Genomic DNA, 20,630 nt, shown 5'->3' with positions numbered 1-20,630 from the left:
AAGCAGAATCGGCTAGGTGGACAGCAAGTCTTATTTGTTGTTCACAGTGGAGTTTACAGAATCACCCAAATTCCAACTGCTTAATTAATTTCAGCTTGCTCTAACGGCTAAAATCTGTAGACAATTTAGAAAATACAGATGTCATCTCAATAAATGAAAAAGCCAAAAGAGTGACTAGAAACTACTAACAGTCTGAAAACTAGTAACAGAAGCTTTTTATAAAGTGACCTTCAGTTTCTGATTAGTAGCAGCAATTTGGATTTTCATTTGGCACATACAGTTAGGAAACATTTACTCCATAATCTGTTACAGAAGATCTCCTAGTCAAAACAAGAAGTAATAGTGAATTTTACCTTTAGGCCAAAAAAAAAAAAGAAGAAAAAGAAAAAAGGAACAGTATGCAAATTTAATTCCATTAAGATTAATGAAAATCACATTTTGAAACTAGCTGCTAATATTTTCCATTACAGTTGCTCTACAGTATTTCTGGCATATATCTGTCTAAGGCAAATGTTAATAAACCTGAATTAAGGTCGTAAGAGTCAGTGTTCACAAATAAATTTATTTCAAACACTCACAGGTAATCACATAATATACAAAAGGCAACCATCGGTGACTCAAACTGACAGCCAAGGTTCAACTACATAAAGATTTACTTACAGCCTGCCCATTTATAAGGTGATGGTACTTGGAAAACTACTAGGATTGCTCAGAGATGTGAAATACATTTTTCTGGAATGCTGCTGCAGAGCACCTGCCCCAAGGGCCGCCCCCCGCCCCAACACTGAAAGCCCCGTGTGCAGCCAGAGCCCAGGCGCTGTCTAGGGGTGAAGAAAACGTGGGAAGAAGAAGCATCCCAGCTCACTACACAGGGAGGCAGGTCCTGTACTGCTGTCCTCCCCTCTCCTCCTCCAGGGGCCTCCTCCATGCCAGCCTGGCTGCCCCGAAAGGAAAAACCAAAGCGGCTCCTCTGTACCTTTCTGATGTCACCTCAGGACTCTCCCCTGGCTCCCGACTTGGCCACAACCAGTCTTCACTGCTTTTCAACACCCAGGTCTGCTTCTGCCTCAGCAATTTTGCAGTAGATGCACCTACTACACGTTAGCCTCTTTCCCTGGTTATCAACAGGGCTTGCTCCCTCATCTCCTCAGGTTGATTCATCTGCTCAGGTTGATTCAAGTGTCATCTCCTCAGGGATGCCTTTTGCAAGCATCTTATTTAAGACAGTAGCGCTCTCTTCTAACCACATGAAAGGAGAAATTTCTATCTTGCTTACTACTGTATCTTCTGTGCCTGGAACAGACCAAGCACAGAGTGGGCAATAAATGTTTGTGAAATGAACACATGAATCACAAGTCCACTTTGATTCTTTTAATTACATCTGCACTGAAAAGAAACTTTATTCAAGACAAATGACCAACTTTTGTAAGAGAAAGTGGGCATTTGTGACTTTCTAATAAACAGCAAGTCAGGTTATGGGTCTGTCTGTACTTCCTAATATGAATTACATGTTTTAACTACGAAAGATCCTTAGTTAGGATTTTTAGGGCAAATGAAACTAGGGTCAACAAAATAGGGCAAAATTAACCACTCAATTCAGCTGGCCTGAAATTTTATAGAAATACTGGAATTAACACAAACCCTCCAGCAGAGATGCTGTTACAAAGAAAAGACACAGGCAGCAGGTCCGTCCTGTGCTGTCTTCCTCTACAAAAATGTGGGGGTAAGATGTCAAAGCTTTGTACAGAGGAAAAATTCAGTATGGGAAACCCTATTTTCCTTCAATTCACATTTTGGCTAAACTGACAGTTTGAGACTTACACAAAGCATATTCCTTATTTTCGACAAAATTCCAGTTTACGTAAACTATACATTTCTAGAGCGCCTGAGGGAGAAAATGCCTTTCCAAATCGCCCCCTGGCTTGCCCAAAGGTTCCCAGCTACTGCAACTGTCTACGCACATCCTCCCTTCCACTTTCGGCACCGCGTCCCATTCCAGGACAAGGCAGAACAGACAGACAGAAGAGGTCCTCTCAGGTTTTTATGCTGAAATGGTCCTCGCAGGTCCTACATCAGCAGGGGGTACGGCTCTCCTTACCACACCAAGAGAGAACAGAACACAAGGGAGGTGTCTACCTTAGGACCTGGGAAGAAACAGAACAAATGTTCCTGGAGGGGCAAAAACTTTTCCCACCCAATGGTTCCCAGTTAGAATAAGTGGGACCCGTCTTTGTGACGTTGGTTCTGTACAGAATTACGCTGGGCACTTCAGAGAAGGGCTTACAGCACCTTTCAAGCTGTGTTGGGAACAATAATAAAAAACAAAAATGGCGCCTACTAACTGAGGTATATACTATCATATTATATAACTTCACATACATTAATTGCTTCTGATCTTCACAAGAACCCTGGGAGGTGGGTGGTAATTCCATTTTGTAGATAGCAACTGAGGCTCAGAGATGTTAGATTTGCCAAGGCCACAGAGGCAGAAAGGAGGGTCATCTTCTAAACCCGGATCTTCTGACTCCATGACCCATGATAAGCAGTGTCACAGGTATTAGTCAACTAATGAAACGCCACAGTTCCTAACTAACTCATTTCTCTGACAGTAAGACTGTGAGGGTGCAATCGCCTAGGGTAAGGGACAAGATCACCAACAAGTACAGACAGGATGGGACTCAAGAACACCCTGTCTGACCTGGAGCATAGGGTCAGCAACCACCAATCCTGGACATGGGCACCGGGATCTGTCAGTCAATGAGCACATCCCAGGCCTGGCTGGCAGTGAGGGAGCAGCAGAAGCAGGCACTGGGAACCTTGGAGGTGGGGGGGGACAGTGGAATCAGTACTTTGTCTTAGGCTTAAAATGGCCAAACATTTGATACTGAATTCAGTGTTTTCCTCATCCATAGTCCTAGGCTAAGCTTCTGAGCAGAGGTCCTTGCTTAACCAGTCAAGTTCATCAGTATTAGGCCATATCATCCTTTCCCCAGGCATGACTGTTAAAGAGCCTCTCAGGTTCTTGCTGATAAAAATTCTAAAAAGACCAAGAGGAAATAAGCCAAATGCCTATTCATTTCATCTAGTGAATACTGAGAGTGTAAGAAACACACGCTCACACATACACACACACACTAGCTTACTGGCCTATGGCTAAATCCCACAGTGGTACCTAAATTCCAAAAAACAACAAATTCTGTTCGGTGGTGAAGGCAGAATGTTACGTCTGCAGGCCTCCCCTTGGCAATCACATTTTAGATTTCACTTTTAAGTTAGCTGTTTGAAACTTAAAATACACCTGGAGATTTTAAGACCCATCAACAGCAGTTTCCAGTCTAGTCTCTGAAAGCCTACTTAGTCCACAATGCATGAAAAGATGGTAGTATTCCAGCTGTCCTAGTCACATTTCAATGGGGAAAGTCAAGATTCCAAGGGGTTAAGATGCAACCTATGAAGCTATCCGCAGCCACTGCAGCACAAGTTCAATTCCCGGCCAGGGAAATACCCACATGGCGCAGCAGACCTCTCCTGACTCGCCCGCTGCTCCCTTCAGCAGGGTATTTCAGTCAATCTGCCTGTTCTGTTCCCCACTCTGTCTCTGGTAAATCCTCTCACCCCCCACACCTCTGGCCTGTACCCCAGTTCTTATAAGCATAAATAAATAAATCTTTAAAAAAAAAAAAGATTCCACGCCACAACAATAAGAAAGATTTCCCCTTGTCTGCTCAAGTGGTCCATGTTGGTTCCAGGAAAGCAGAAGGGACAGGGTCACAAACCCCTATTTTCATGGTTGGTTCATCCTTCTCTAGTCCGGACCTGGGGGCCAAGGGATTGGAGGGCAAACGGCCACCAGGTCCAGCTCTGTCTCCTTCAGAGTGTGCAGACATGGCTTTAAGAAGAGCTCAGTCATGGTCAGGTTAAAATAAAGGTCTTTGGCCTTAGTTTTCAAAACAACCTTGCCTGGAATTCTAAATAAAGCTAAAACCATTGATATTATTATAGGATAATAGCTGTAACGTCTGGAGCTAATATTTTCCACACTTCTAAGAGAAGGTAAAGAGTCCCTGTTTTCTTGCCCAGTCTCTGCAAAGCAGTGACCAGGCACACTGGGAGCTGAACAACAGGGTTCTTTACATAAAACAAACCAAAAGCAAACCCTGTACATTTTTACACACACAAATCTGTATCTATGCACACACAGACAGCTGTCTGGAATGGCAAACACCATTTAAATCCTCTCTTCTGGGGAAAGGAATGGCACGTTTTAAGTGTTGCTTGCATTTCTTGTGAGACATACGTATTTTTTTTTTTTTTAAGAGGCACGTATTTTATTTATTTATTTATTTGTTTATTTGTTTGTTTTGTTTATACATGCACTGGGTACAGTCAGAAGCGCGGGAGGGTGAGAGAATTCACCAGAGCCAGAGCGGGGAGCAGAGCAGGCAGAAGGACCGTAGCACACTGCTGAGGGGAGCAGCGGGCGGCAGGAGAGGTCTGCGCGCCATGTGGGACCCTCCTCCGGTGGCCGGGGAGCAGCCGGGGATTGAACCAGCGCCGTGGAGGTCGCGGGGAGCTTCGCAACCCAGCGCTCAACCGCTGCGCCACCGGGGAGGCCCGAGACATACGTATTTTTAAAATATGCTTTCTCTGTGTAATTATGAAAATACTTCCAACAACTTCTGACAATCTATTTCATGAACACCTCAAAGTGGTATGTCCCCGAAAATAAAATGAGATCACAGAAATAATCAGAAATTGTAAATCTCCTTGCGTAGATTCAAAACAGGATAGTCAGAGGTTATTATAAATTTATATCAGTAGGTTCAGCAAACCAGAACCCCTGGACCAAATGCAGTCTGGCAGACAGAGCTACAAGGTGATGCTGATCTAAACAGATCTAAATTAAAAAAAAAAAAAAAAAAAGTGACAGAGACCACCTGTAGACCACAAAACCTAAACGAACGTTTTTCCCTTTAGAAAAAAGTTTGATGATCCCGATTTATACCAAGAATATTGTGCCTTTTCAAAAATGGTTTTAAATTTCTCTTGGAATTGTCTTCAAAATCACTTTTAAACAATAAAAATTAGTCAGATTACTTAGTAGCCTGCTTCTTGCAGCCTCTTCCTCTAAACCCACAGCAGAGTAAGTTAGCATAGTCAGCCATCTCAATCATTAGAATAGGTACAGAAGATTGGTGATTTCCTAAAATCAAATTCAGCCCCATGATGGGAAACTGATCTCTGATGTGCTACTAAAATGTACAAGGACACATGGGAAAAAATCAATCTCAGAAGAACTCTCCAATCAGCTAAAAGTATTTTATCCAGCAGTGACACTAACATAACAGATCACAGTTTAAATACCATTTCCAAAATGAAAGAAAAAGGTTTTTACTTTGAATGAAACTTCTATTCTAATCTCACATTCTAATCTAGGCGCCTGACAGAGGAGAATAGTTCATTTTGACTATCAATGACCCCAAGAAAAACACTGAATAGAGACTCCCCGGTAGCGCAGCGGGTTGAGCGCAGCTCTGTGAAGCTCTCTGCAGCCTCTGCAGCACAGTTCGATCCTGGCCGGCTGGCGAGAATCCCACATGGCACGGCAGACCTCTCCTGTCTCCCCCGCTGCTCCCCTCAGCAGTGTATTTCAGTCCTTCTGCCTGTTCTGCTTCCTGCTCTATCTCTGGTGGATTCTCTCAGTGCTTGCATAAATAAACAAATCTTTAAAAAAAAGAAAAACACTAAATAAAAACGTAAACAGCTTTGAATTTGGAACTGGAAAATTCATTTACCCTGTAAACATGTGTGAAACTACACTGAACTGATGCATCTATTTAATGACCGTTCACAGATAAAGCTCATACCGTATCTAGACTTCTCAATCCCCTGCGATGTCCTTTTCTTAGTCTATTATTGGAAATTACGTTCCAATTTGAAAATTTAAAGGACAACATAAACTATAGGCTGGTTTGTTTAGTAATCTTGTCACCTATTTAATATGAGATAAAAGCAATTCAGAAGCTACCACGCCCAAATTTCTTACAAGGGGAGAGTAACATTAAAAAAAGAGGACAAAGGGCCTCCCTGGTGGTGCAAGGGGTTTAGCACAGCGCTGTGAAGCTATCTGCTGTCTGTGCAGCACGAGTTCGATACCCGGCCGGCCAGGGAGCTACCCACATGGTGCAGCAGACCTCTCCTGTCTCACCCACTGCTCCCCTCAGCAGTGTATTTCAGTCAGTCTGCCTGTTCTGGTCCCCACTGTTTCAGTGAATTCTTTCATCCCCCCGCACCTCTGGCCTGTACCCTAGTTCTTGCATGCATAAATAAATAAATCTTAAAAAAAAAAAAAAAAAGAGGACGAAGACCATCATGACAGGGATACTTGGGAAAAACTAAGGCAACATTTCCACTTACCTCTGGAAGACCTTTTCCCACCCAAGTATGACAGAGAAGATAGCCTACCTCAATGTCCTGGAGACTGAATTCCTTCTGATCTGTGAAGTTTGCAGCCCCGGCACTAAGTTCCATCAGCATTTTGGCAATCTCGGGCTTTATGGCCGACGTCAGTCGACTGGCTGCTTCCATGACGTGCTCCTGCACATCTTTGAGCTGCATGGCTGCCTTCGAGTAGTGAGAGTTCCTGAACACAGTGCTGAAGAGATCCGTGAGGAAAGTACTGGCACGGCAGAAGACATTGAGGGCGTCCAGGTATTTGGAGATGCCCTGCTGGATGTCGGCGATGGGAGTGGAGTGAGGCATGGCATGGTGGCAGCTGCCTGCGGCAGTAAGACTGCCCAGGGGGGCGGTGGTGGCCGTAGATGCCAGAGGGGCACTCAGTGCTCGGCCCAGCTCAGGCATCGTGTACTGCTGGTGCTGCTGCACCTTCTGCTTGGACCCGCCAAGCAGGAAGCGCCGCTTATAGTCCATCTTACTGTCCTGGGCACTGCAGCAATACATGCGGGAGGGGGAGGTGTCCCAGTGACCGTGAGCTGGTCAGGGGGTGGATTCTCTTTTTTCCCCCCAAAACTGTAGCTAGGTATAAAAATAGTGGAGTTCTGCAAATCTAAGTTTTAAAAAAGGCATTTTCATGAGGCAGGTGACCATGGGATCCAATGTAGAGGTGAGAAGGACAAGGGTTTATATAATGAGTATTTTCGGGTCGGGAAGCCCTCCAACAAAAAATAAAAGTGTGTCCAAAATGCTACATAAGAACTGTTAGCATTTCACTCTCTCAATAGAAAGATATGCTTGCTGAGAAAAATGTTTACCTATAATTGCTTTGCAAGAATATTTTTGATACTTGTATTTACAATGGCAGAAAAATAACTTAACTTTAAAAAATGTAATATAATGTATCTTCAATATACAGAAAAGTTAGAACTCAAAAACCCACCAGCTGATCAACAGCAATTTAAAAAGCAGTACAGAAGTGTTCACACTAAGTCCTGGAGAGGGAAGCGCAAACCTCTGCAGAATTGACAGAGCCTGCCTGCCAAATCCATTCACCTGTGACGCTGCTTCTCAATGCAAAAAATTTCCAAATTTCCTTGAATATTTTTTGAAGACGATTTTTTTTAAAAATGGCATGTTATAAATTATAAGTCTTCTCCTCCTCTCCTTCTATTTGCTGAGGTAGCGGTTTCCTTGTAACATTAATCAGAGATGCTTCCAGACTGGGCTGGCCCACAATCGTAAAGTCTGAAGCAAGAATGCACAGAAGTATTTGTAAGGCCTCTAAGTCATTTCCTGTAAGGGGGGAAAATAAGATTGTTAGGAAAGTTACAGTACAATGAGTAATTTTGGAACATTCACTACCTCAATGTTACTACCTACAAAGGTGGGTTACAGATGAAGTAAATCTCCTAACTTTACAAAAACGAGTACAATAGTGAGCACTGAACTATGACATGAGGACTGCTAGAAGACCCCTCAAGCTTTATCCAAAAATAATGCAATAGGGCTTCCCTGGTGGCGCAAGGGGTTAAGTCTCAGCACTATGAAGCTATCAGCAGCCACTGCAGCACAAGTTCGATCCCCAGCCAGGGAGCTACCCACATAGCACAGCAGACCTCTCCTGTCTCACCCACTGCTTCCCTCAGCAGTGTATTTCAGTAGATTTGCCTGTTCTACTCTTCACTCTGTCGCTGGTGAATCCTCTCACTCCCTAGCACCTCTGGCCTATACCCCAGCTCTTGTATGCATAAATAAATAAAATAAATCTTTAAAAAAAAAAAAACCTACAAAAATAGGGCCTCCCTGGTGGCGCAGTGGGTTGAGCGTTGTGCTGTGAAGCTGTCCACAGCCTCTGCAGCACGAGTTCGATTCCTGGCCAGCCAGGGAGATTCCCACATGGTGTGGCAGACCTCTCCTGCCTCGCCCGCTGCTCCCCTCAGCAGTGTCTTCGGTCCATCTGCCTGTTCTGCTCCACACTCTGTCTCTGGTGAATTCTCTCGCCCTCCATCGCCTCTGACCTATGCCCCAGTTCTTGTATAAATAAATAAATCTTTTTTTTTTTTTTATAGGGGCATGTTTTCTTTCTTTCTTTATTTGTTTGTTTGTTTGTTTTGTTTATACATGCACTGGGTATAGTCAGAAGCACGGGAGGGTGAGAGAATTCACCAGAGCCAGAGCGGGGAGCAGAGCAGGCAGAAGGACCGAAGTACACTGCTGAGGGGAGCAGCGGGCGGCAGGAGAGGTCTGCGCGCCATGTGGGACCCTCCTCCGGTGGCCGGGGAGCAGCCGGGGATCGAACCGGTGCCGCAGAGGCCGCGGGCAGCTTTGCAACCCAGCGCTCAACCGCTGCGCCAACGGGGAGGCCCAATAAATAAATCTTAAAAAAAAAAAAAATCCATCCAAAAATGTCAGATTCCACACTAGTCCCAAAGCCTGCGACATACTGCACAGGGCCTGAATTCGGATTTGTATTCAGCACCCTCTCTTTCCTCCTCAAAGAGTACCCAGATTACCGTGAGGACTACTGACCGGGACAGCATTCACAAAACTTTGGGGGGTTGAAAATGGCAGAGAAGAGCAAAGACTGAGGAAAACCAGGAAGGTTGTTATGATGAAATGTTACTCTAAGGCTGGCCTTGACTGCAGGATGGGGTGTGACAAGGGAAGGGACCACACAGCAAAGACCCTAAAGCAGGGTGGCATGGCGGCCTGCTCAGGACACCCCACTTGTAGACATAGTGCACAGAGGACAGCAGAGAAGGGGGAGTGGCTGGCTGGAGATTCCTGGATGGACTATTCTCAGCCTCACCTGGTACCAATGTCCCCTCTGGCTGTTCAGAGGGAAGCCTAATGGGGTGTACGGTGCTTGGACCTTGGGGTAGCTTCTGCAAAAGCTCTAGCTCTGGGTAGGTTCAAATGGCAGTGTCTGGACATCTCCAGCGTCGTTTCTGATACTGGCAACAGTGGAACAGTAGGATTCCTCTCACACAGCTACCTTCAGGGTTCTCCCTGGCCTGAACTCTCTGCTGTTTCTTCTCCCGCCCACAATGAGATTTCGAATAAAAATTCACTGATTATATTTAATATACACAATACCAAACCTCAACATGTTTGTATATAGTTGGGTCTGCTTATTGATAACTAGTTTTCTTTTTAATTTTCTTTTTTTGTACAGAAAAGTAAGTGAAAGTCAAACTTAGTCATTCACCCTGGTCAGTTACCAGACCTATTTTATGGTTCGACCATTACATGAGGAAATGAGGAACACAGTGAGGTTACAAGAGCAAGCGATGAAGAAGAATGCTGTGGATACACACACACACTCTAAAACTGAAGCAATCCTAACTCAGGTAGTACCTAAATTCAACCACCATTTGTAGCTCTGTATCCAAAAGTATCTTGATGCTTAAAATACCTCAGACTTTTCAAGAAACAATCTATTAAACGGCTACTTATAAGAAATTTGTTCCCAAATGTCCTTTTTCTTTTTTTTCCCCAAATTCATGATAATAAGGCAATCATATCTATCCCTACTTACATGGTGCATTATAATCAACACGGCTTTAACTAATTCCAAAGCACGACAGAAGCACCCAGCAGAGTGCTGAGGAAGGGAGGCTGTGCAGGGAGACACTGTGGTCGGGAAGAAACATTATCGCCTGGAGCCGGGAGCTGTAAGCATCATGAGCGGTCCCGAAGCTCATGGTTATTCTGCTTGCTTAGGTTTTTATCTTCGTGAACTGTGGCTCTCTTAATTATGTGCACCTGAAGTTGGATTAGGTCTGAATCTTAAAGTTTGCCAAGATTTTTCATCTAGGATTTTGTTATAAACTCCGCCAGCCATGTTGGCACACGCATTTCCGAGTAGGACACTACACACACTCTTGGTCCTGCTGTTTAATCATAAAGGAGGAAATAGATCAGCCAGAGGTCTTGGGATTTTGGGAGTCTCTGCCTTGCTGCCTTCCAGGTTCCCCTTCTCCAAAGTTTTCTATCTCAACTTCACTCCTCTGTGCGAGTTAACTCTTTTGTTTCTTCCTTTTTTACTGAAGAATATCCATAGGGAGCCTCCCTAGTGGCGCAAGGGGTTAAGTACAGCACTGCAAGGCTCTCCGCAGCCACTGTAGCATGAGTTCAATCCTCAGCTGGCCAGGGAGCTACCCACTTGGTGCAACAGACCTCTCCTGACTCATCTGCTGCTCCCCTCAGCAACGTATTTCAGTAGATCTGCCTATTCTGCTCCCCACTTTGTCTCTGGTGAATCCTCTCACCCTCCCAGCACCTCTGGCCTATATCCCAATTCTTGTATGCATAAATAAACAAATCTTTTTTAAAATACACATAGGTAAATATTTTATACTCCAATGCCTGATTCATTAACACCAAGTGAACAGGTAATCACCACCCAGGCTAGTGAGTGGCCACACAGGGCTGAATGTCAAATCAGTAAGCGGTAGGTCATTATCCAGATGTAGTTACCAGACCTTTGTTCATCAAGTCAAGACAGACATTCCTGGAGGCCAGTAGTATGTATTTTCTCCTATTTATCTCTTGCTTTATTGATACATAATTCACACATCATAAAATTCACCATTTTAAAGTGTGAGATTCAGTGGATTTTAACAGGAGATGTTTCAATACTACCTAATTTCAGAACAACCTCATCACTTCAAAAAGAAACTTTTAATTAACAGACACTTCCCATTCCTTCTCTTCCTAACTCCTGGCAACCACAGTCTACTCTGTCTCTATGGACTTGCGTTACCTGAGCATTTCATGTCAGTGAAATCTCACAGTCTTCTGCATCTGGCTTCTTTCATATACCATAGTGCTTTCCAGGTTCACCTACACCATGCAGCATTTATTAGTACTTTATTCCTTTTCATGCCTGAGTAATACTCTATCATGTGGTTAAGGCATGTTTTCTTTATTAATTCATCAGTTGATAAACATTTGGGATCTTTCCACTTTATGTGGAAAGACTGGGATTTTGGGAGTCTCTGTGTTGCTCCCTTTATGCGGCTATCAACTTTCAAGTATAAGTTTTTATATTAATTTATACTGTTAATGTTCCTGGACATATGCCTAAGAGTGGAACTGGAATTCCTGGGTCATACAGCAATTCTAGGTTTAAGATTTTGGGGAACTGCCAAGCTGCTTTCGCAGTGGTGGCACCATTTACATTCATTCACACCAGCTATGTATGTATGGAAAGTGTATCTCAATAAAGCTCAAAAAAATGACTTCATCTTTCTTTGCTCTTTTCCTTAAGTAACTTCCATCTAACAGCAAAAGGTATATAATAAACAATTTTCCAGGAAAGTCGTTAATGTCAGAATTAGTTACCTTTCATACTTCAATTAGAAATCTGTATTTAAGTGCTGCTATTCAGAAACTGGAAATGCGAATGCCCAAAAGACTCTTTTTACCACCCCCACCACCCCCGCAAAAGACTCTTAAAAGACCATTTAGTCCTTCAATTTACAGATGAGGGGAAAAACCCAGGATATGAAATGTCTTGATTAGACCACACGGTATCTGAATTGTCAGAACTCGATTTCTATATAAATGCTCTGTTCGTAACCATCCAGACTGGTGGAGAGACTATGCTATGCTGCACCAACAGAGCCTGCATGAGGAGACTAATCTAACAAAGACCTTGCGCTCACAGAAGTTCAATGTGGGTTTGGTGGCCCTTTCTCAGTTGACAGGGACATTATCGGAACTTGTGTTTTCCACAGTCTCTCAGCACAGGAAGGTCAAACCTGCTCTTTCCTGCTTCCCATGAGATGTGACACACATCAATTTCCCTCTCAGCTATTTGGCAAGAATTAGTCATATGGTGGCAATTTAACTACAAGAGAGGGTGGGAATGTAGGGGTACAAATACTGGGGAAGCTTTACAGTTAGCCACAGCTACCCACCCAGACCGAGAGCAGCACATGGCTCTGGCCAGATGATACAAGTAACTCCGACTCCACACAGGAGAAACTGTTCAGTAAGGCAGAGCCCACAGTCACATTCCAGGGGCCAGGTGACTCTCGGAGAGGCTGCTCTAGGACAAGGGTCTCTGTGTGCACGTATGGACAGTGGGGGAGTGGAAGATGGAGGGGAGGGGAAAGGTCAAAGATTCCTTTGAGAAACTGATGAAAGAACATTCTTGGGCCTCCCTGGTGGTGCAAGGGGTTAAGACACAGCCTATGAAGCTGTCTGCAGCCACCACAGCATGAATTTGACCCCCCACCAGGGAACTACCCACATGGCGCAGCAGACCTCTCCTGACTCGCTCGATGCTCCCCTCAGCAGTGTACTTTGGTAGATCTGCCTGTTCTGCTCCCTGCTCTGCCTCTGGTGAATCCTCTTTTTTTTTGTTTTTTTAAAGATTTATTTTTTATTTATACAAGAGCTGGGGTACAGGTCAGATGCGCAGAAGGGTGAGAGGATTCACCAGAGATAGAGCAGGGAAAAGAACAGGCAGACCTACCGAAACACACTGCTGAGGGAAGCAGCGGGCGAGACAGGAGAGGTCTGCTGCACCATGTGGGTTGCTCCGAGGCCGGCGGGGATCCAACCCACACTGCAGAGGCTGTCTGCACTGCGGACAGCTTCACAGTGCTGTGCTCAACCGCCTGCGCCACCAGTGACATCCTGGTGAATCCTCTTATCCCTCACATCTCTGGCAAACACCCCACTTCTTACATACATAAATAAATCTTAAAAAAAAAAAAAAGACTAGTGTTTTAAAAAAAAAACTAGTTAGTGTTGCATTAAAGGAAATATGGAATTGAAATACCATTCAAACTCCATCATTTTCGGGCCTCCCCGGTGGCGCAGCGGTTGAGCGCTGGGTTGCGAAGCTGCCCGCAGCCTCTGCGGCGCCGGTTCAATTCCCGGCTGCTCCCCGGCCACCGGAGGAGGGTCCCACATGGTGCGCAGACCTCTCCTGCCGCCCGCTGCTCCCCTCAGCAGTGTACTTCGGTCCTTCTGCCTGCTCTGCTCCCTGCTCTGGCTCTGGTGAATTCTCTCACCCTCCCGCGCTTCTGACTGTACCCAGTGCATGTATAAACGAAACAAACGAACAAATAAATAAATAAATAAAAACATGAAAAAAAAAAAAAAAAAAAAAAACTCCATCATTTTCAAGTGGGATTTTGCCAAGAACACTATTGGAACATGAAGTTCACCATATCACTTGTTCTACTTTTGTATATGATTGACGATTTCTGTGATTAAAAGTTTTAAAATTCACACAAACACGTGCAGAAGCATCCGGTTATATCCCTTTTATTATTTTTTTAAATAATATCTTTTCAATGCCTATCTTACTGATTTTTAAGTGCTCTCCCACCTCCATATTTATCTGCCTAAAGGGTTCAAATATGTTCAATCAATTTAAGGACATTTCTTCTCTGTATTTTCCTAAAAAGAATTTTAATTGGGGAAAATATTCACCATTTATGAATCCACTATTCATGCTACATGGAAATAAACATGCATTGTGAAAGACCTCAGATGTTAGTTGTAGCCAAGAGTGGTAAGACTTAAGTGCTATAATCATAAGTTTTCATGCTGCCTAAGTTTCATAAAAGCATAGCAAAAAAAGGCATGCTAGCATATCAGTTACATCTTTTCAACACATTAATTACAAAAGTTCTCAATAAATTAAACTTGAACTCAGGCCTGATGACATCATTTAAACATTCCTTTCTGCAATCAAAGTCATCAGCAATTTCTACTTCAAATAGTACAAAGAACAGGTTTGAAACTAGATAAAATGTAAGTATAAAAAGGATTTCCTTATACCCAAAAGTGACAATACAGAAAAGTCATCCTGAGGAAATCTGAAGGGCTTCCCTTTTGAGAATGTAATGTATGACAGGGTGGCCTTGGGGACCAACTAACTGGGTAAGATGGCTCTGCCACTTACCATCTATGTGACCTTGGGGAAGTTCTTTAACCTCTGTGCCTCAGTTTCATCGTCTGTAAAATAGGGATAATAACAGTAACTACTGGGGCTCCCTAGTGGCGCAAGGGATTAAGCACCGCACTATGAAGCAATCCATAGCCTCTGCAGCTTAGGTTCGATCCCCAGCCAGCCAGGGAGAAACCCACATGGCGCAGTAGACCTCTCCTGTCTCACCCGCTGCTCCCCTCAGCAATGTACTTCAGTCAATCTGCTTGTCTTGTTCTCCACTCTGTCTCTGGTGAGTCCTCTCACCTCCCGCATCTCTGGCCTGTACCCCAGCTCTTGTATGCATAAATAAATCTTTGAAAAAAATAACAGTAACTACTTTTATTGAGTTAAATAAGTTTATACATATAAAACATTCAGAATAAAGTCTGGCACATATTACACACTAAAATTGTGATGATGTTATTATCATTCCCATACCATAAGCAAAGGTAAGCAGACCTTGTTATCTCTGCCTGTCCAGAAAAAAGTTACTTACACAGTAGAAAGATTTTGTCAAGTGACTTAATCCCTGAACTGACTGAAATCCAGGAATCCTAGGGTGAGGGACATCACTTATTACAGAGATGTGATAGCTCTGAGTGGTGAACTCAGGACAATTTTTACTTGTTTTGGTCATTAAGCTAACAGAGAAAATGAAGTGAAAGCAGTCCTGTTGTTAGCAATGATATGGGACAAAGCAGCTTCGCATGGAGAAGCCAGGCCAAAATTAACAGGCAATATGTGCTTACCTTCTTCCCACACTCCCCAATCCCAATGACACAACAGTGAAGACATTCACAAAGGAATCACTGCATAAAAATCATGAGGTGGTGGGCCTCCCTGGTGGCGCAGCGGGTTGAGCACAGCACTGTGAAGCTGTCTGCAGCCTCTGTAGCGTGGGTTCAATTTCCGGCCAGCCAGGGAGATTCCCACATGACGCCACAGACCTCTCCTATCTCTCCAGCTGCTTTCCTCAGCATGTATTTCATCAGTCTGCCTGTCCTGTTCCCTGCTCTGTCTCTGTTGAATTCTCTCACGCTCCTGCACCTCTGGCCTGTACCCCAGCTCTTTTATAAATAAATAAAATCTTGGGGGGAAGAAGCAAGTAAAAAAAAATCATGAGGAGGGCAGAGAGAAAAGTCCATTTAAATGCTGGCCGCTCTCTAGAAGACAGAGAGGAAACAGCAGGACAAGTTGAAAAGGAGAAGAGCTGGATACTTCCCAGAACATGCAGGGCCAAAGGTGCAGGGCAGAGAGGCAGAACCCTTTGACCTGTAAATACACAGCTCTGAGGTAGCAGGTACAGAAATCAGGAGTGGGAAGTAGGTTAATCAATCTGACCTTCAAAGTTCTCACTTTTGGTCACTGAGGCAGTCAACCTTACTACAGAAAAAGAACTACTGGAAAAAAGGAAGCGCTTGTAGATTGTCTATACAATCAACCCAGTTCTTCGCTGATAAGGAACACCAGAATGTGAATGAAAAGCCAAGAGGACAACAAAAGGCAGCTAACATAAAAAGAACATACCCAAGAAACATTTTAGACCCCAGAGAAACACCTGAAAAGAAATTCTAACTGGTATCCTCAGTGAGATTTGAGAAGATCTTTAAAGCAAAAGCAAGCAAGTCATAAAGGAGGCAGAAATCAAGAATGCTTGGAAATAAAATGATTGCCACAATGAAAACCAAGGAAAAAAACAAAATGTGAGGGGAGTAGGAACTACGAATACATATGCACTCACATACATGTGTTTAAAAAGTATTTAATGAAAGAATAAGTCAACAAGAATGTTTATCTATTAGGTACACAGAAGAAGAAAGGCAAGGAAGGAAGCTATACTCCTCTCGATCTACCTTGATTTTTCACTTTACCTTCAGCACCATGGAAATACATTAAAAAAAAAAATAAAGCAAATTGAAAAGAAAAAAAAATCCCTACCTACAAATAAAACATATGTGAATCCATTTATAAAGTTGGCAGCATAACTACACAGAGAAGGACAAAATCAAGTTTACACAGGGGACAGAGTGCACTTCTCTGGTGTTTTGTAAATTGAAAAAGAGATATATATATAATTAAAGTAGAAATATCTTCATCCTTCCTTTGAATTTGAAATAATTAGTTTGAAATCATGATTTATCTTCTTCTATGCAGAAAGTACACATTAACTTTACTGAAAAGACCTAGAAGGAGTCACATTCCAGTTATAATGAATGATCCTAAAACTATTTTCCCCCCAAAAGCAGAGATCCTTTTAGAAATAGATGATTCTATATATATCTGGGGTCAGAAAAAAAAAGACAAGCACAGGAATTCTTACTATGCCAGAAAGCAAGGAACCCATCAAAGATTATTAGGCTCATGTCAAAAGGATCCACAGTCAACCTGAGGAGTAAGGTCTATGAATGGCCAATATTGGGACAGTTTAAGCATCAAGTAGAAAAATTCTTCTGAAGATGTCAGAGGTGCGGGGGTGAGAGGATTCACCAGAGACTGAGTGGGGAGCAGAACAGGCAGATTGACTGAAATACACTGCTGAGGGGAGCAGCGGGCGAGACAGGAGAGGTCTGCTGCGCCATGTGGGTAACCTCCCTGGTTGGGGATCGAACTCCCTCTAGTAGCTGCAGATTGCTTCACAGTGCTGGGTCTTAACCCTTTGTGCCACAGGGGAGGCCCCCATGCATCAGTCTTAAAAACATTTTGCTACATAAAAGAAGCCAGGTCCAAGGTCATATATCGTATAATTCCACTAATATGAAATATCTAGAATAAGCAAATCCACTGAAACAGAAAGTAGTTTAATGGCTGCCTAGGGCAAGGGCAGATGGGAAGAATGAACAATGATGTCTAGAGGGAACAGGATTTCTTTTAGGAGTAATGAAAATGCTCTAAAATTTACCATGATAGGTTGTAGAGCTGTGAAAATATTAAAAACCAGAGAATTATATATAAATGGGAAAACTGTATGCGATGTAAGATACATTTCAATAAAACTGTTGTTAAAAAAAAAAAACAAACACATAAAGATAAACCACCCAGCAAATAATTCCCAATTAAGAGGGAAAAAATACAGGAAAAAATTGTCTCCACTCGAGTCCAAAAAAAAAAAAAGTAAATCTAAACATCTATCCTTGATAATGTTGAGAATTCACACAGGAAATTCTTTCAGATTAGTGAAGTTATTGTCTATGAAGTTCAAAGCCCAACCATTTCCATTTTTTTTTTTTTTTTTTTTTTGGTCAGTTCAGAATGGCACAAGCCATATTTAGAAATGCATGCTAGAAAAAAAATGCTTTGAAGAATTTTATTCTCAACATTCATGAATTTAAAATATCTATCCAGGCAAGAGAAAATGCCAGAAAGATTCACTGCTTTGTTCTCCCTCTTCTTAGGAATCTTTTCTGTTTTCTTTTGATTCCCCTTATGTGTTACCTTATTGAAAAGAGTAAGACAAATCCATGGATGCTGATTTGAAAAGATCTTATCTCTCCTCCTGCTCCCTGGCTGTTCTAAGCTGTCTCTCTGAACCACTCCACCTGGGATAGACCTGAAGTGCTGTGGTTCCTGAGCTCGATGCTGTGCCCTGTTTCTAAGATCAACACATTCTTCCTGGGAGGATTCCCAAACCCATCTCTCTAGCCCAGATCCTTCTCCTGCACTTCAGATTCCAAATATTCAATCGCCCACTGGGCAGGTTCCAAATTCAGTGTCCAAAACCACTCTTCCCAGCCTTCCAGCATTCCTTCCCTGTCCTGATCACTGGCATCATCATCTACCTATTCGAGGAAGCAGAAGCCTGGGAGTTATCCTCTCCTCCTCACTTTCCTTTACCTCCAAGTAATCATTTAGTCAAAGCCTTCCCGCCTTCCTAATATCTCCCAGTCTTTTCCCTCTACCTACAATGCCCTCTTGGTGTACTCTACTCCTGGAGGTCTGAGATGTCACCTCTTCTGGGGGCCACTTAACAGACTGGACTCCCAGCCTCTGTAACCAAAACACCCAGCTGTTAAACTCCACCTTAGCAGGATCTTTGCTATCGAGTAAAACACTGCATCACAGCTGCCGTACTGGCAGATCACTGAGCTCTTTCAAGGTATTCCAATGTGGGGCCTCCCTGGTGGTGCAGGCGGTTGAGCGCCACACTGTGACGCTGTCCCAGTCTCTGCAGTGCAGGTTTGATCCCAGCCAGCCGGCAAGAATCCCACATGGTGCGGCAGACCTCTCCTGTCTCGCCGGCTGCTCCCCTCAGCAGTGTATTTCAGTCAGTCTGCCTGTTCTATTCCCCACTCTGTCTTTGATGAATCCTCTCACCCTCCCGCACATCTGGCTTGCACCCTGGTTCTTGTATAAAATAAATAAATCTTTAAAAAAGAAAAAGATACTCCAGTGTGCAAGGCACACTAACTACTCAACAGATATCTGCTGAATTATTAGTTCATCCTCAGACTTACTTAGTGATCATCCACTAACACAGTTATTAAGAGCTACAAAATGAGGTTCTGCTTTAAAAGAAAAAGCCACCACCATGCCATGTTCACACAAGCACTCCTCAACAAAACAGCCATTCCCTAAGCGCCTACAACACATCAGGCACTATACCTGGAGTTTTAGATAATCTCATTTAATCCACACTAGAATCCTAAAATAAAAACTGACATTAACTAAATGGGCACTAAGTGCCACGGCACTGTGCTATGCACTTTACATGTGTGATCTACTGTATTCTCAAAATAACCCTGTAAGGCAGGTGAGGCATCTGAAGAGGTTAAGTGAGCCCTTCCAGTTCCTGCTACATGGCTAAGGTAGTAGTCACCCACAGAGACAGATGTGGGGCCTGGGAGTCTGCCTCCAGAGGCTGAACTCTCCTTCACGGCACTATTTCACCTCTGTTGAATATAGAGACCTTGACATTGGCTTTATCACTCTTAAAGTAATACTTAAAGTTGCAGGCCTCCTGAAACTGACAGGAAATGAGGTGGAGCAATGAAAGGAGCAACAATCTCTCTTTAGGTGAGCACACTCCTACCCAAGCTGATGACGCCCAGCTTTAACTCTCCAGTTAAAACTCCTCTCTCCCATGACTAGCCTCATGAGGTATTGCCTTAGATCCTTCACTCCCTGCTCCTCCTGCGGTACTTACTGCCTTGGCTACAGGTACTACCAACTCTGAGCCTAAATCTAAAGTGTTACCCAAACTGCCTATCCCATTCCCTCACTTTTCAATCAATCCCACTAATTCTGTGCACCACAGCGCCTCATCTATAGAAACTGCTCCATCAATGGCACCTGCTGGTAGCATGAAATTCTAAATGCCTGTCTCTCCTTTACACCCACCCAGTTCAGTTTGCAAAGGACTTGGAAAGATAAAAGCTGAGAGTGCCTTCTAAGAGGACCAGAAGCCAGGTTTCCAGAAGCTCTGACTCTAGCTCTGAATGAAATCATAAAGCATTCCTCAAAGTTGGTTGATAGACAGTAACAAACTCTAAGTAGCAAACTAAGGATGTATGAGAGTGTCAGACTTAAGAAATGGTTTCAATCCCAAGGACCCAAACATTCTATTTTATTCCACTGCACAGAATTAGTTCAATCAGCATCAACCCTTTGGCACAGTGGTTCCTGATCAGCGATGCCACACGCACACCACTTCCACTGCCCCAGGAGACACTGGGCAACATTTGGAGATAGTTTTTGTTTGTCACAGCTGGGGGCTCTCACAACTTGTAGAGGCCAGAAACACTGCTAAATATCCTTCAACACACAAGACACCTGCCTTGTTTATACAAAGACAAAGAATTATCCACCCCAAAGGTCACAGGGCTGCTAAGGAGATGCTCTGAGCACTTTCTGTAATCAAGTTATCTAATATATAAAATTACTTTCTGGGCAGATGATATAAACTGGAAACGAGATACGTAAATGCTAAATAAATGGTTTCAAAAACAAATGCTGTAGTTCTCATGAATCCTGGGTTCATTCCAAGCCTGCCCAGTCAAGAGCCCCAAAAGTAACCAGAATCCACCTTTCCAGCCTTACTTGCAACAGGTTCCGTCAACCCACCCAATGCTTTTACTAAACAGTTCACCCACGAGTGACAACAGCTGGGCCACAGGGCCAGGAGGTCCATGTTCCACCCCTACTGTTACCATTGGAAAAAACCCTCACCTATTTTACAAAAGCCCTGTCTTCAGCTGCGCAGTAACCTACCCCCTTCCACAGGACA

General features: G+C 43.5%; 1 protein-coding gene across 6 annotated transcripts in view; it reads right to left on the bottom strand.

The window, feature by feature from the left end:
- Window positions 1–20,630, bottom strand: part of GARRE1 (granule associated Rac and RHOG effector 1) — a 74,241-nt gene that overhangs the window by 41,256 nt on the left and 12,355 nt on the right. For 4 of the 6 annotated variants that reach the window (XM_054697091.1, XM_037516500.2, XM_054697090.1 and 1 more), the window contains exon 2: window positions 6,466–7,749. In XM_054697091.1, coding sequence (XP_054553066.1) covers window positions 6,466–6,960 — 495 coding nt within the window. In that variant the 5' untranslated portion in view covers window positions 6,961–7,749. Of the gene's footprint in view, window positions 1–6,465; window positions 7,750–14,383; window positions 14,437–20,630 lie in introns of all 6 variants that reach the window. The other 2 variants (XM_054697089.1, XM_054697088.1) reach the window with 1 other exon arrangement.

The sequence above is a fragment of the Talpa occidentalis genome, unplaced genomic scaffold, assembly GCF_014898055.3.
Source record: "Talpa occidentalis isolate TD23 unplaced genomic scaffold, MPIMG_talOcc4v2.1 talOcc4.17, whole genome shotgun sequence".
Taxonomy (NCBI): Eukaryota; Metazoa; Chordata; class Mammalia; order Eulipotyphla; family Talpidae; genus Talpa; species Talpa occidentalis.
This window is presented reverse-complemented; position numbering and strand designations above follow the sequence as displayed.